The sequence below is a fragment of the Meles meles genome, chromosome 20 (genome assembly GCF_922984935.1).
Source record: "Meles meles chromosome 20, mMelMel3.1 paternal haplotype, whole genome shotgun sequence".
Lineage (NCBI taxonomy): Eukaryota > Metazoa > Chordata > Mammalia > Carnivora > Mustelidae > Meles > Meles meles.
The window spans coordinates 34,590,360-34,603,619 of record NC_060085.1 but is presented as its reverse complement, the minus strand read 5'-3'; the positions used below and the strand labels follow the sequence as shown (position 1 = coordinate 34,603,619).

Genomic DNA, 13,260 nt, shown 5'->3' with positions numbered 1-13,260 from the left:
GAGGCTTTAAACCACTGAGCCACCCAGATGCCCCTGTTTTGTTTCTGATATTCAAAGCTGAGTGCACTCCTAGAAATGCACAGGGTTTGGATTCAAGAAAACCTATTTCTTGGAACCCAGTGGATCCTTCGCTCCCTGGTGTTTTGTTTTCCTGTGTCCTCTCTGTATCAGAAGGCAGCAGCAGAGACTGGGCTTACACAGAACACAGCAATTGTTCAGGGCCAGGTTTGGCATCAAGACAGGGTGCCCTGCCCGCCAGCGCTCTCACGCCTGTGCTTCCGTCTCTCTCTCACACATGCACACTTGCTGTCACACGTACACACATTCTCACAATACGCTCATTCACACTCCAGCACACACTCCTACACACTCACTCTCACACACACATCTGTGCGGGAGAGCTCTGGTCTCTTCAGCCCTGGAGAAGGTCTGTGATGCGCAGGACGTCATGTGTGGGGCCACATCGTGAGACACTACAGAAGTATTTGGGGAAAACCAAGGGCTTTCTGGTCAGCCCTGTGTTCTCCCCTCCCTACCCCCAGGGTTACTAATGGACCCAGCCCACCCAGATTCCTGAAGTCTTCTGGTGCACTGAGGTTTTATCACGCTGGGGTTGGAAGCCAGCTGGGTGAGCTTCCTGGTGTGTCAGCTGCCCGCCTCCCCCTCATGCACTCACTCCTCTCCAGCGGTAGAGACCCCGCTAACGCCTCCAGTGGAAACCGCCGCTGCTGTCTGCGGTCCAGTGGTTAGGTTTTTCCCGGGTCAGGGCATCTGGTATGGATTTCTGTTGCTGAGCTAAGAGATACCTCACGTAAGACGTCCCCATCCTGAGTCACACCCAGCTCCTCACTGCAGAGTCATGGATCAGTCACGGGGAGGCATGGTGGGGCTGGCTTCTGTAGAACCCCGTGCCCTCTTCCCTTCAGGAGTCGTGGCCCTGTCCATGTCCCTGGCTGCGTGGCGGGCAGGAGCAGCTGGAGGACACTTGGTGGGCCCCCGCGGTCCGTCTGGGCGTCGCTGGGACATCTTCATCATGGTTCTCCCTGCTGGCCAGGAACCCAGCCGGGCCTGCGTGGGAACAGGTGTAGGCGGGGAACACGTGCTGCCTGACCTCTGAGCCCAACGCCTTCCTCTCTTTAGGGACTTGAATAGGAATCGCATTCGGGTCATCGAGGGCCTGACGTTCCAGGGGCTTGACAGTCTGGAGGTGCTCAGGCTCCAGCGAAACAACATCAGCAAGCTCACGGACGGGGCCTTCTGGGGACTATCCAGGATCCATGTGCTGTAAGTGCGGGCTGGGCTCCTTCAGCCCCCTGCTTCCAAGCATCGCCAGGACTTCTGCCGGGCCTGACCCCTGCCCTCTAGGTCTCGGGAGGCTGGGCCCCACTCAGTAGCTTTGGTGGCTTTCCCCAATCTAAGAGTCTTTTTCTGAGAGGTGAAGAACGTCTCGGGGGAGTTCCCGTGTTTCTGGTAGGGGAAGCAGGCTGCTGAAGGCGGAAGACAGAGCCGGTTAGCTTGGGCTTCTCCCGCCTGCACGTCCTTGGTGGGCAGCGGGATGCAGAGTGGGGCCCTCCCACCAGCGGCAGGAAGGTCCCTGTCTCCCTGTTTGGGACTTGACCGTCTGTCTGGATGTGCAGGTGGGCCTCCAGTGTTGAGATCCTCCCGGGAGATTTATTTATGTCTCGTGAGCTTAGCAGGTCCTGTGGTGCCGATGTTCCACTTTTTATAAGGGAGCCCTCCCTCCCGCCAGACGTGTGGGCCGCAGAGCACGCCTGCAGGCCAAGCCCCATAAAGCAGCGGCAGGAAGGCGTGTGGAGAATGGCAGAAAAGGCTGTTACCGGTCTTCCATTTTTCAGCATCTAAATGAGTTTTTCAGCGGTCAGCAACATATACTCGTGACTGAGTACAGTCAGAGAGGACAGAAACGTGGCCTTGGCCCCTCTCCCCCGGCCCCTCTTTACCCCACTTCTGCTCCCAAGGGACAGTCTCTGGTCATCCTTCCCTGGGTGGTTTTTCTTTCTTTTTTTTTTTTTCATGATTTTATTTTTAAGTAATCTGTACACCCAGTGTGGGCCTCAAACTCACAACCCTGAGATCAAGAGACGCCTGAGCCAGCCAGGCGCCCCTCCTTGTTGGTTTCCACCCATCTTGGTGGGTCAGCTGGAGACCTGTGTTACGGTCAGTGATGCAGCTTGCTCAGGAACCCCACGTGTGTGTACATGTGCACACACACACATACCCTCTCCCCTCCAGGGTCTGTAAGTTACATCGCTGTGTTCATGTCCTCTGTGACAGTTGCAGTGGAAGCAGGAAACAAAAACCTGCATCCCGTCTCGTCAGCTCCGTGCCCTGCTCCGTATCAGAAGCCTCTCTGATGACCCCCCTCCCACCCACCCCCAGACCCACACACGCAGTGAATGAGGTCATCTGCTAGCTCTGTGGTCTTCATTCCCCCTCCCTTCCTGGCCCTGGGGTTTGCCGCACGTCTCTTTCTATCAGTTCAAAAGCACTTTTACTCGACCGCCTTAAATCTCTTGTTTTGAACTTGGAAATCCAGGTGGTTCTGCGCTGAGAGTCAGAGAGCTCCCAGAAGAAAATGGAGTCAGTACATACCCTTTGGTTTTTATGTCGAGCACATTCACACACGTCGAGGGTTATTTATAAATGTGCTCACATTTTGAGCAGAGGCAGAAAGTGAGACCGACAAGAGCAAAACCTTGCTGTCCAAAGGCCTTGTAATAGGAACATGGGGCAGCACTGGAATTCGAGGCCAGTGTGCTGGGGCTGTCCTGGGCTCAGGCATGCAGGGTCAGGAACCAGTGTAAGAATGTCCTCAGTTGGGCACCTCGGTGGGAGCAAAGCCCTCCGCGCTGTGCTGAAATCCAGGCCTTTTCCTGTTCACTTCTCGTAACCGCCTTGTGAAGTTGCTACCCTCGGGTCTCTCCATCTTACCCATGTTTTAGCCCCATTCGGCCAGTAAAGTGGCAGAACTGGGATTTATTTTTTTTTTAAATATTTTATTTATTTGACAGAGAGAAATCACAACTAGGCAGAGAGGCAGGCAGAGAGAGATGAGGAAGCAGGCTCCCTGCAGAGCAGAGAGCCCGATGCGGGGCTCGATCCCAGGACCTTGAGATCATGACCTGAGCTGAAGGCAGAGGCTTTAACCCACTGAGCCACCCAGGCGCCCCCAGAACTTGGGATTTAAATCCAAGTTGTCTGACCCCGGAGCTCAGGTGTGTCTCCAGGCACCACGGTCCTGAGTGCTGACTTGGAGAACCAGGCCGGGGTTTGAATGCGAGCCCCTCACCACCTGCAGTGCTGTGCAGGGATTTTTGGACACGTTATCCAACTTCTCCCAGGCTCCGTTTTCTTATCTCTAAGAAGGGGATACAAGGTACCCCTTACCTTCTCTACTTTCTCTTCCTTTTAGGGGCTCAGCCTTGTGCTCAGAACCCCTGTACCCAGTTGGGTGCCTGGTTCGCTTGTCCTTGGCTAAACAGGTCACTTCAAGGAAGTCTCCCCTTGCCCTCCGAGCTCCCAGGTCGGCCCTGCCACTCAGGGCCATCTGCCGGTTGGGTTGGCGGGTCCTCCCCCACGTCCGTCCCAGATGCCCCCCCATTCCCCCCCGCCGGCCTCTCACGCACCGCACCACCACCGCCGTTAGCTCCTCAGGGCCCTCACCCCTGCGCTGTCGTTGCAGGCACCTGGAGTACAACAGCCTGGTGGAGGTGAACCGAGGCTGGCTCTACGGCCTCTCGGCCCTGCACCAGCTGCACCTGAGCGGCAACTCCATCGCCCGCATTAACCGTGAAGGCTGGAGCTTCTGCCCGAAGCTGCACGAGTTGTAAGTGTCCCGCCTTTGCCCTGCCCGTGGTGACCCTTCCAGAGCCGGAGTGCTGATGGGGTCCGGGGCCCAGCGACCTCGACCAGCTCCGACGGGGCAGGGCGCTCAGGGGCAGGCACCCTGCAGCCGGTGTTGGGGGAAGACGGCCCCAGCCAGCCGGGCCCGGTGCGGAACTCGATGCTTTGAGCTGGACGCCCTGAGCTCCTCTCTGCACCCCTGCTTTCAGATGAGTTGGGCTGTGGGGATCCCTGCAGTCAGCCTGCGTCCCCAGGGCCTTCTAGGCCTTGGAGAAGGTTCCAGAAGGGAAGCCAACATGGGTGTTCTCCTTGCAGATGTCTGGAGGGCTCTCGTCCATTGGCGTCTCCACCCAGGGACGTGTATGTCTCTAGTGACAAGACTTATTTGGGCTCACACAGAAGGGACTGGAGCGACAGTGACACCCTGACCGCCGGGGGAGGGGAGCGGCATGGGCGGGGCGCCCACCTTCCTCCTCTTAGACATGTCATCCCAGCCCTTGACCTCTTCCCTGTCCCCGCTCTGTACCCCTGTGGCAGGGGGCAAGATGCCTGTGCCCCTCCCTGCACGATGTGTGCCCTCCCTTCCAGACACCCCCAGACTGGGCTGCGGGCCGGGCCTAGGGCCTAGGTCACTGATGGTGACCCACCAGCTCATGGCAGCAGGGCCTGGCTGTGGTGCGGTGTCCGTGCGTCACTGGCGGCCCCTGGAGGGCACACTTGGGCCCCTTTGTTTCTGACCCCCTGCAGAAGATGGGTGCTATTGGAGAAGAGTAGCTCCTCGCCAGATGAACTCCTCCCCTGTAATGCCCTCCGGGTTTATCCGTTCCAGCTTTCCATTGTGTTTGTGTTTGTTAAGAGGGTCTGGGTGGGTTTTCTTTCTTTGTAGGCTTCCCTGTCGAAGATTCACCCACTGAAATGAACAGCTCTTAAAAGTGCCAGGCCTCTGTCTTGTCTCCCTCTTGACCTCACCAGGCCAGCAAGGCGATGTTTAAACTCAGTGTTGAGTCCTGAGGTGGTGTTTTTCTCTCTTTCTCTGTGTTTCTCTGTACCTGTGGCACACTGGCTTTGATTTCGAATTTCACTGAGCCCATGATTATCTCCTGTAAAAATCCATAGTCCTGCCTCTTTCCTGTGACGGGCCCTCCTTGGTGCGGGTTTGTTAACCTGACACACTTGGCTTCCTGGCCCTTCATGGCAGTGCGGCTGCCCGTTATTCTTACATGGTATGGATGGCTTCTGGCCAGCTCTTGGCTCAGGCCGTGGCCCCCAGAAAACCCCCCAGTCTCCTGCTTGGTTGCTGTCCAGGCCTGGGAACCGTGAGGGAGCGAGAGAGGCCTTCTCCAACCCCCGTGCCCGAGCCAGGCCCGTCGCTGAGTGAGGAGCATTGCTCGGTCTGGCCAGAGGCCCGCGCACCGCTGGTTTTGAGGTGGTGGTGAAGGCGTGGCCCCCGGGCCCCTGTCTGGCAGGTAGGGCAATGTAAGCTGTCGTCTGTCCCCGTTACCAGGGGCAGAGAAGGTCACGGAAATGCCTCAACCTCCTATCAGTTTGCCAGACGTCCAGGAACCTCAGAGGCGAGGTAGGATAGCTTTCCAGTGTTTCCGGCCCCTCCTCTAAGCTAAATTCTGTAATTGCAGGTGAGGATGTAGTTTTGATCACTTGCCAGGTCCTTCCAACTGACAGACACCATGACTTATTTCCCTAGGAGGGAAAGAATGTTACTCCCTGCCGCCTTTAAAAACCCATTAATCTTCTCCGAATTTTTTTTTTTTTTTTTTTTTTTTTTTTTGCTTCTTCCCACCCCAGCCCAAATTTCCCATTTTCCACCATGGAGGACAAATAGGCCAAGTAGCCAACCCAGGGCCGTGTGGTGGCAGAGGTGCAGGAGGGTGTGCTGGGAGGAAGGTTTGATTCTGGTGCTGGGCGATGCTGTGGGATTCGGGTCTGTGTTCCCTGTCCTGCTCACAGTATGAGGGGGGCCTCCTGCTCGGCTCGGCTCGGAGACAGGAGATTCCTGAGAAGGCAGCAAGTTGTGAGAGTCGGGCTGGGTCCACGCAGCGGCTAGTGGTGCCCTCTGCTGGCCGACGTCGGCAGTGTGACTGGGCTCCCTTGCTCCCGACGCTGGGGAGGTCCCTGTCCTAAGAGGTTTCTGATAGCCTGAGTCCAGGACCTGCGCCCCCCATGGACCCCGGCGTGAGGGATTGGAGCCTTCAGGGTTCTCGTGTTGCATGACCTTGTTTCATTCTCACAGCCTCACAGGCTTTCTGGTCTCCGGGACCTACACAAACGTTCCAGGAGCTGGGGGTGGGGCGCAGGGGGGTTTCTAGCTGCACGACCCCTCTGGCCCTTGGAAGTGTGGTGAGCCTGCCAGTGTCCTCTCATCCCACCGAGACCCTGCTGACCGTGGCTCCATGTTCAGGAGCGGGCAGGGGCAGGGCGTGCCCAAGGGACGCGACGGTGACGTGTGCTTCCCTTCCTCCCCCAGGGTCTTGTCCTTCAACAACCTCACGCGGCTGGACGAGGAGAGCCTGGCCGACCTGAGCAGCCTGAGCATCCTGCGCCTCAGCCACAACTCCATCAGCCACATCGCGGAAGGCGCCTTCAGGGGCCTCCGAAACCTGCGTGTTCTGTACGTCGTTCACAGGGGGGGCTGACAGAATGAAGGGGTCCCCCGGCGGGGAAGGCACCACAGAGCCAGCCACTTGCCTTGTTGAATTCCCTTCTCGTTGCTCTCGAGTCAGAACTGGGTCCAGAACTGACCCACTGCGTGTGGAGAATATCACACTTTCATAGAATCAGCTGAAAAACTGGTAGAGCAGAAAAATGTCTTTCCGTCCCCCCAGGGTGGCGCTGACAGGGTGACAGCGGCTCAGACCCTTGCTGTTACCTGCCGTACCCCCGGTGGGATGCTTGGGTCCCGCTGCCGGGAGCAGCACCGCCGCCGCGTGCTCCTTCTGTCTCTGGAGTCTTCCCGCTTGCCGTCAGCACACACTGGGTCCAGGAGGCCCCATTTCAGGAGATGCATTTAGGAAATCTTGTGTCTTTCCCTGAGTTTCAGTAGGGTCACTTAACAAAGTAGAGGCAACGACGTCCTTTAAGTTCCTTAGTAGGTGGGGCTCCCAGAAGTGGCTTCAGGATGCTCTTCTAGGAGTTAAAATTTTTCCTTTGTTGGCTCCAGAGAACATCCAAGCAACTCTGGGCATTCAGCTCCCAGAGAGAGATGGACGGTTTCCGCCGGACAGTCACAGTGGGATTCGAAGCCTCCTTCCCGGAGTGCCCCACTGCACAGAGGGCCTGCTCTGGTGTGACAGGATGGAAGGCCTTGTGCACTTGCACCTGGCCCAGACGCCAGAGTTGGCTTCAGTGCTGGGCCATTGTAGGGACTGTGAAAGAGCCCGGATGCCAGGCCATTAAAGCCGAGGTCACCCAGCCTTTGAGTGCTTGCAGGGCCCGAATAACAAGGCCAGGAACATTCAGACTGAGCCAGAAAGAAGAGAAAAGCTTTGGCAGCCAGAGCGAGGAGCGAGGAGACAGGCACACACAATGGCAGCTCTGGGTCCCCAACATTTAGTCTGAACATAATAAGGAGAGACCTACCAACAGGAGGGGTCCCTTCCAGCAGCAGAATCTTGGCGCTCCAAGCTTTCTGCTCTGAAATAAAGGTCAGAAGGAGCACTGCAATTCTCAGGCAGAGCTCCCCTCCGTCCTGGCAGTGCTGATTCCTCACGAAGGCTCTCATGGGACCAGGAGCAGCGTCCCTTTCTGCATTGGAAAGGGTTTGGGAGAGGAAGGTGTAAGAACCCAGAACCATGGGTCCCGTTGGAGGGGCTGCTGGTGGGGCAGAGGGGGAGGGCCTGGTCACCAGGTGGGAGCTTTGCCTGGCACTGGGATCTGCCCTGGAAGCTGGGGGAAGGAAGCTGAGTCATCCGCCTTGTGATCTGCATTGTTGGAGGAGACTGGGCTGAAAAGTTGGCCTCATGCACCAGCCCTGGCAAGTGGGTCACAAGTCTGACTCAGCGCCCAGATGTCGTCCCTGGCTCCAAGTCAGCGCCTCTGCAGGCCCCGCGAGGAGGGACGACTCCAGCCTCCAAACCTACTTGCCAGCATGGAGTGGTCCTAGGGAGGACCCTGTGCAGGGGACTCCTTCACTGTCCCTTTCCTCTGGGTGCCTTGGGCCGTTTTTCAGGCTCATTCTCAGTATCCATAGTCAGATGCCTGATCTGGGGCGGGGGGGATTCCCATGTGCTGTCTGCATCCTCTTCCTGCCCTGGACCTGGCCCTACCCACATGGAGCAGCCCGTGGAGCTGGGGGAGCTCCATCTTTGAGGCCTGCGTCTACTCTGTGGGAATGCTGGGAACACCAGGCCACGCCACACCACAAGGTGTGTGGAATGGGCTTCCTGTGGCTCAGTGCTTACCCTTGTGCAGACCATACGTTGTAGCTGGGCATCTAGAATCCACCCAGATGTTTTCAGCTTCCAGGTGACCGAGTGGGTGTCTGTCTGTTTTCCCACTTGTTAAAGAGAGTTGAGAACTCAGGCTGGATGGTGAGCTTTCTTTCTGTCTCCTCCACAGGGATCTGGACCATAACGAGATTTCTGGCACGATAGAGGACACCAGTGGCGCTTTTACGGGGCTGGACAGTCTCAGCAAGCTGTGAGTGTCTCTGAGCTGTAACTTCTGTGGCGCGGGTGCACAGCGGTTCTGAGGCTCCCCCATGCCTCCTTTGTTCTGGGCCCAGCTGGAGCAGGGCTGATTCGCATATATCTTCTTTTGTTTGGGAAGAAAAGTCTGAATAAGGGAACCAAGGCATCCCAGCCTTTCTCTGGCCAGTGGTGTCCTCACTGCCCTGGGTGGTGGTTTCCCTGGGGCTAAAGACTAGTGTTCAGAAGCCTGTTAGATTTTCTTTCCTGCTGAATTTGTGACTGACAGGAAAACAGCTGAATTTTTGGTCTTGCTTTTGCACAAAGAAGTCTTGCCCTCTTAATTCCTAGAAATCGTGTGAAATTCTAAAGCCAAGAACTGTTCGTGGTTTGGAGTCTCTGGTCAGTACTTTTGTTGTCAATCATAACGTTAAACAGAAACAATCATTACTGTGAGTTAATATAACAGCTATTTTTTGAGGTTTCTGGTGTTTTTATTTGAAGCTCCTAGAGATTGTTACTTGCTCTGCAGGGCGTGTACATACGTGTTGTATCTAACAACCTCCTGAGTGCATGCTGTGTTAGGCCACCTTTCTGTGGTCAAGGAAGCATGGGCGCAGGGATGCAGCCCCAGACCACACAGCAAGGAGGGTCAGGACAGGCTCTAGAGCTCACACTGTTCTCCCCCATCCCACTTGCCTATCCTCCGTGTGTCACCAGCCCTCCCTGCATGTGCCCCGCAGGGAGCCTCCAGGAGTGGGGATGGGAGCAGCCATGACCACTGACTGGCATCTCAGAGGGAGGGCTTCAGGCGGCAGGAAGAGGCAGTCACCACTCCATCTCCACAAGCCTTCTTGGGTGACAGGGTGAGCAGAGTGTGAGTGTCAGGCAAATAGCCCAAGAACAGCAGCAGAGCGTGGGGTTCCAGGAGAGCCTGCGGCGGTGGGGGGAGTCTGTAGAGTTAGAGCTTCGCACTGGTTTTGAAAAATGTGGTTTTTACACACCCTGTAGACTCAGCTCTGAGTGAGAATCTGCCCTCTTGGCTCTCTCACAATTCTCTCTCTCTTTGAGCATCCTGTATTCTGACAGCATGTCAAAAATTTTGTCAGTCTCCTTTTCCTTCCGTCTGACCCCCTCCTGGCCCCTGTACCTAGCAGGCCAGGGAAGAGGCAGGATGGCACCGTGGTGGAGATGCTGGGGCAGGACACGCCCGCATCCTGCAGGGGCCTCCCTCTGTGACGCTGGCCTCCACCCGAACTCATGGATGTGGGGGGGCAGGGGCAGCATGGCGGCCGGCGCCACCAGGGCCTCTGGGGGGTGGGTCCCTCCAGTGGAACCGGGAGCCACTTCTTAGGTAGCGTGACATCCATGAGGTTCTGGTGTGTGAGCGCAGGTGGCCCTGGGGTTGTGCAGAGCACAGCCTGTGTCTGGAGCCCGGTGCTGCCTTCCTGATCACCGCGGTCTGTTCCCTGGTGTTTTCTCTCCTCCCCGCTGGACTAGGTTCAGCACTTCTGCTTTAAGCCCTACGTCCGTGTGCCTCACTCACCCTGTGCCGTCAGATGCAGGCTCCTTGAAGGCAGCGGCTTCCACACTGACCTGGTCCTAAGACCCGGGACCTTGTTGGAATACGCCGTCTCCCGCCTCCTCTCACCCAGCCCCGCTGAGCAGAGTCTCGGGGCTGGAGGCTCTGTTCGTGTGTCAGAATGAAGGCAGGAAGCAGACAACTGAGGGAGATGGGGACAGGAATTGTTTAGTATGATTAAATACGTGCACTTATTTAGACAGGATGGTCTCATGGTTATGTTGAAGAAGGGAAAAAAGAATCCTCCTCTTGGATGAAGAAATGAAATGGTGTGATGCCTGTGACCTGGATCCCCGTTCAGCCAGCTGGGCTGGGCCAGGGGTATGGCAGCAGGGAAGTGAGCCTTGTGCCGTTGGGGGCTGGATGCAGCCGTGTAAGGGGCCCCTATGGGCTTCGGGCCCATGGTGGTGTGTGAAATCTTCTCCATTAAAGTAGAAAAAAGGAAAGCCCACACTTCGCCGCGGTCCTGGCGCCCGGCACTGGTTAAAAGCCACTCCACAGAGTGTGTGGAAGGTGTCAAGGAAACGCTTAGTGCACGTGCGAAGGAAGGGGCCCGCCCGGCCTGGCTGGCCTCCCCACTCGGTCTCCTGCCTGGAAGCTCCACTCTGTGCCCATGGCAGAGAGACGTGTCCATGACCCCATGTGACCCCGTCCGAGCGGCTGGTGGGCAGTGCGCTGGGATGTGTCAGAACCCGAGGGTGTGTTTGCACAGAGAAGGGCTGCCGCCATGTCACCTGTGGGGCTGCGCTCACTGCTGGGTCCCTCTGACTGGGTGCGGGCTTGCCTTTTGAGCACGTGCGGGAAGGTGTTCAGGGACCTGCCCGGGAATGGGCAGGGAGAACTTCCTGCCTCACTCAGTCAGTCAAGGACCTGGGGTCCCGCCACAAAGAGGTCAGAGCTAAATGAAAACCTTCACCGAGAAAGGAATAGGGAGCAGCAGAGCCGTAGAAGGCCTCCCTCTAGGCGGATGTGCTGGCTGCCGCCCTGCTGAGTTTTCCACCTGCTGAGTACAGCCGTGCCGGCTGGCTCTTCAGCTGGAGCGTCCCGGCAGGGCCCACGGACGGTCACTAGCTCTGGCGCGTTTACCCAGCTGACCCTCCCCGCGCGCTCCCTGCCATCCTGTTGATGCAGCCTTGCTGGCGCTCTGCACGCTGTCCTGTACGTGAGGAGGCAGGGAGGCTTTCCGGAGCACAAGTTAGTAGCACAGGGGAGCAGGTAGTCGCGTGTGTGGGGGGCGTGAGGGGAGGGGCTGCTCCACGGTTCCCGTTCTCTCCATGGCCTTCCCCAGGTAGGGCCACGGTGTGTGCAAAGGGGAGTGTTGGGGGAACGTGAAGAACTAGACCGTGACACCAGCCTCTCGATTCTGGGTAGGTCCTGCCCCGCGTGCCTTCGCAGAGTGATGGCAGGGCCCACGGGGTGCTGTTCATTGTCACGGGCCCGGGGGGGATCAACAGGTCACGGCTCCTCCCGGTCAGTACAAGGACCCACCTTAGCAGTCTGCTGGTGTCTGCAGGGCTGTGCTAGCAAGACCCAAAAGGCCTCTGGGGGCACTTAGCCATGCTAAGAGGTTGTATAGCTGACTTCTGGGGTCACACTCGGCTCTGAGGCCGGGGCATGGGGCAGATCAGGCATGCAGTCCCGTCTCTGGGAGCCCTGGATCAGGTGTAGCCAGGCATCACCTCTCCTGGGGACCGAAGGAGCCTCCCTGCAGCCCGTGGTCCCAGCTTTCCCTTCTCCCCACAGCCACCCTTTCTTGGAGCTGGCCCAGCCTGCCAGCTTGAGCCCCGGCCCCCAGATGTGCGCCTGGAGAATGTAAGGGGCTATTTTAATCCACCAGCAGGATGGTTAACCCCCACCTAATTGAGAATTTGTTTTATTGCTATTGTTACCATTAGAAATAACAGGCTGCCCTCCCTGTAAAAGAGGTCAGCGTGACTAATGTGTAATGAAGGAAATAAAGGCCAGCTTTCTCCTGGATCTAGTTTACGGGAGATTTCACTAAACAGTTAATACATTTTACTGGGACCTGGAGCACAGTGACCGGGCCTGGGGGACCTGAGGAAGCGAGAGGTTGGCAGGCGCTCGCGGACGCCTGAGCTCCGGGCCCCGCATGCTGCTCCTTACCGGGCTGGCGCTGGGGTTCGGGCAGGCAGGCAGCGCGGCCGGCAGGTTGCTGCGTGTTGGGGTTATTGGTTTTGGAATGAAAGCCTGCGATGCAGACAGAGAGCGTGTGGAAACCCTTTCGGGAGGAGACAGTTCTCACATTCACCCAGACTGCCTCCGGGAGAAAGAAAAGTAAAGGGGTCTCTGGCCTTCGTGCCCCTCTGTCCTCCCAGCGGCCGGCTGTGTCTGAAGCCGAACTCGGAGCCACTGGTCCGCTGCTCGGGGGAGGCCCCGCGGGGAGGAGTCTGTTCCTCATGAAACGGGGGGACCCGGCAGCTCCTGTGCTTGCCCTGCAGGTGTCTGTTGGGTTTTCGGTGCCCCCCCACCCCCGGGAGTAGGGGAGGAAGCTCCTCCTCCTGTGGCTCATGGTGCTGGCCCGGCCTGTCCGTGTGTGGTCCCACCCCCCGATGGTGGCCCCGGGAGCCCTGCATGGTTGCTGGAGGCTCAGGGCCCAGGTGGCAGGTCCCACCTGGCTGGGACCTCTTTAAGGCTCCTGGGTGCCTTCTTTGCTCCTTTCAGGGCAGGGCTGGTGGCTGCTGTCTTCCCTCACAGCCTTCATGCAGGTTTGAAGGTAGAGCTGGCCCCCAGTGGAGATGTCTCTTGAGTTCTCGGGGCATCCCAGACAACACCTGTGCTCTTCCACGGCTGCCTGCCGTGTCCACCGGAGGAAGCCCTCCCTGAGCTGGGGACTCAGACTTCGCAGCAGCCCCTGTTCTTGGCAGGCCCTGTAGACGCTCCTGCTGGGCATCAGGCGGGAGAGCCCGCACGTCTGTCAGCACGACGACTTGGGGGTGCTCGCCGGGAGGGGTTCCTCTGCCTGCAGGAGGTGCAGGGCGTGCCCAGCCAAGCTGTCGGCGGAGTGTCCCATCGTGAGGAGGGCGAACGAACCTTGCTTCTTTTTGTTCCCAGTGTCCAGCCCACTGTGTCCCCCACCCCCGCAGCAGACTGTCCTTTGGACTGCACAGCCCAGCAGAAGCACCATTCACTCACTCCAGGTGTACTGCAGGGGCC

At 57.9% G+C, this 13,260-nt stretch overlaps 1 protein-coding gene across 1 annotated transcript in view; it reads left to right on the top strand.

Moving 5' to 3' along the window:
* LRIG1 (leucine rich repeats and immunoglobulin like domains 1) overlaps nucleotides 1-13,260 on the top strand; it is a 111,521-nt gene that overhangs the window by 78,272 nt on the left and 19,989 nt on the right. Inside the window, exons 6-9 of the mRNA XM_045990031.1 lie at nucleotides 1,141-1,284; nucleotides 3,704-3,847; nucleotides 6,347-6,490; nucleotides 8,437-8,517. Coding sequence (XP_045845987.1) covers nucleotides 1,141-1,284; nucleotides 3,704-3,847; nucleotides 6,347-6,490; nucleotides 8,437-8,517 — 513 coding nt within the window. The remainder of the gene's footprint in view (nucleotides 1-1,140; nucleotides 1,285-3,703; nucleotides 3,848-6,346; nucleotides 6,491-8,436; nucleotides 8,518-13,260) is intronic.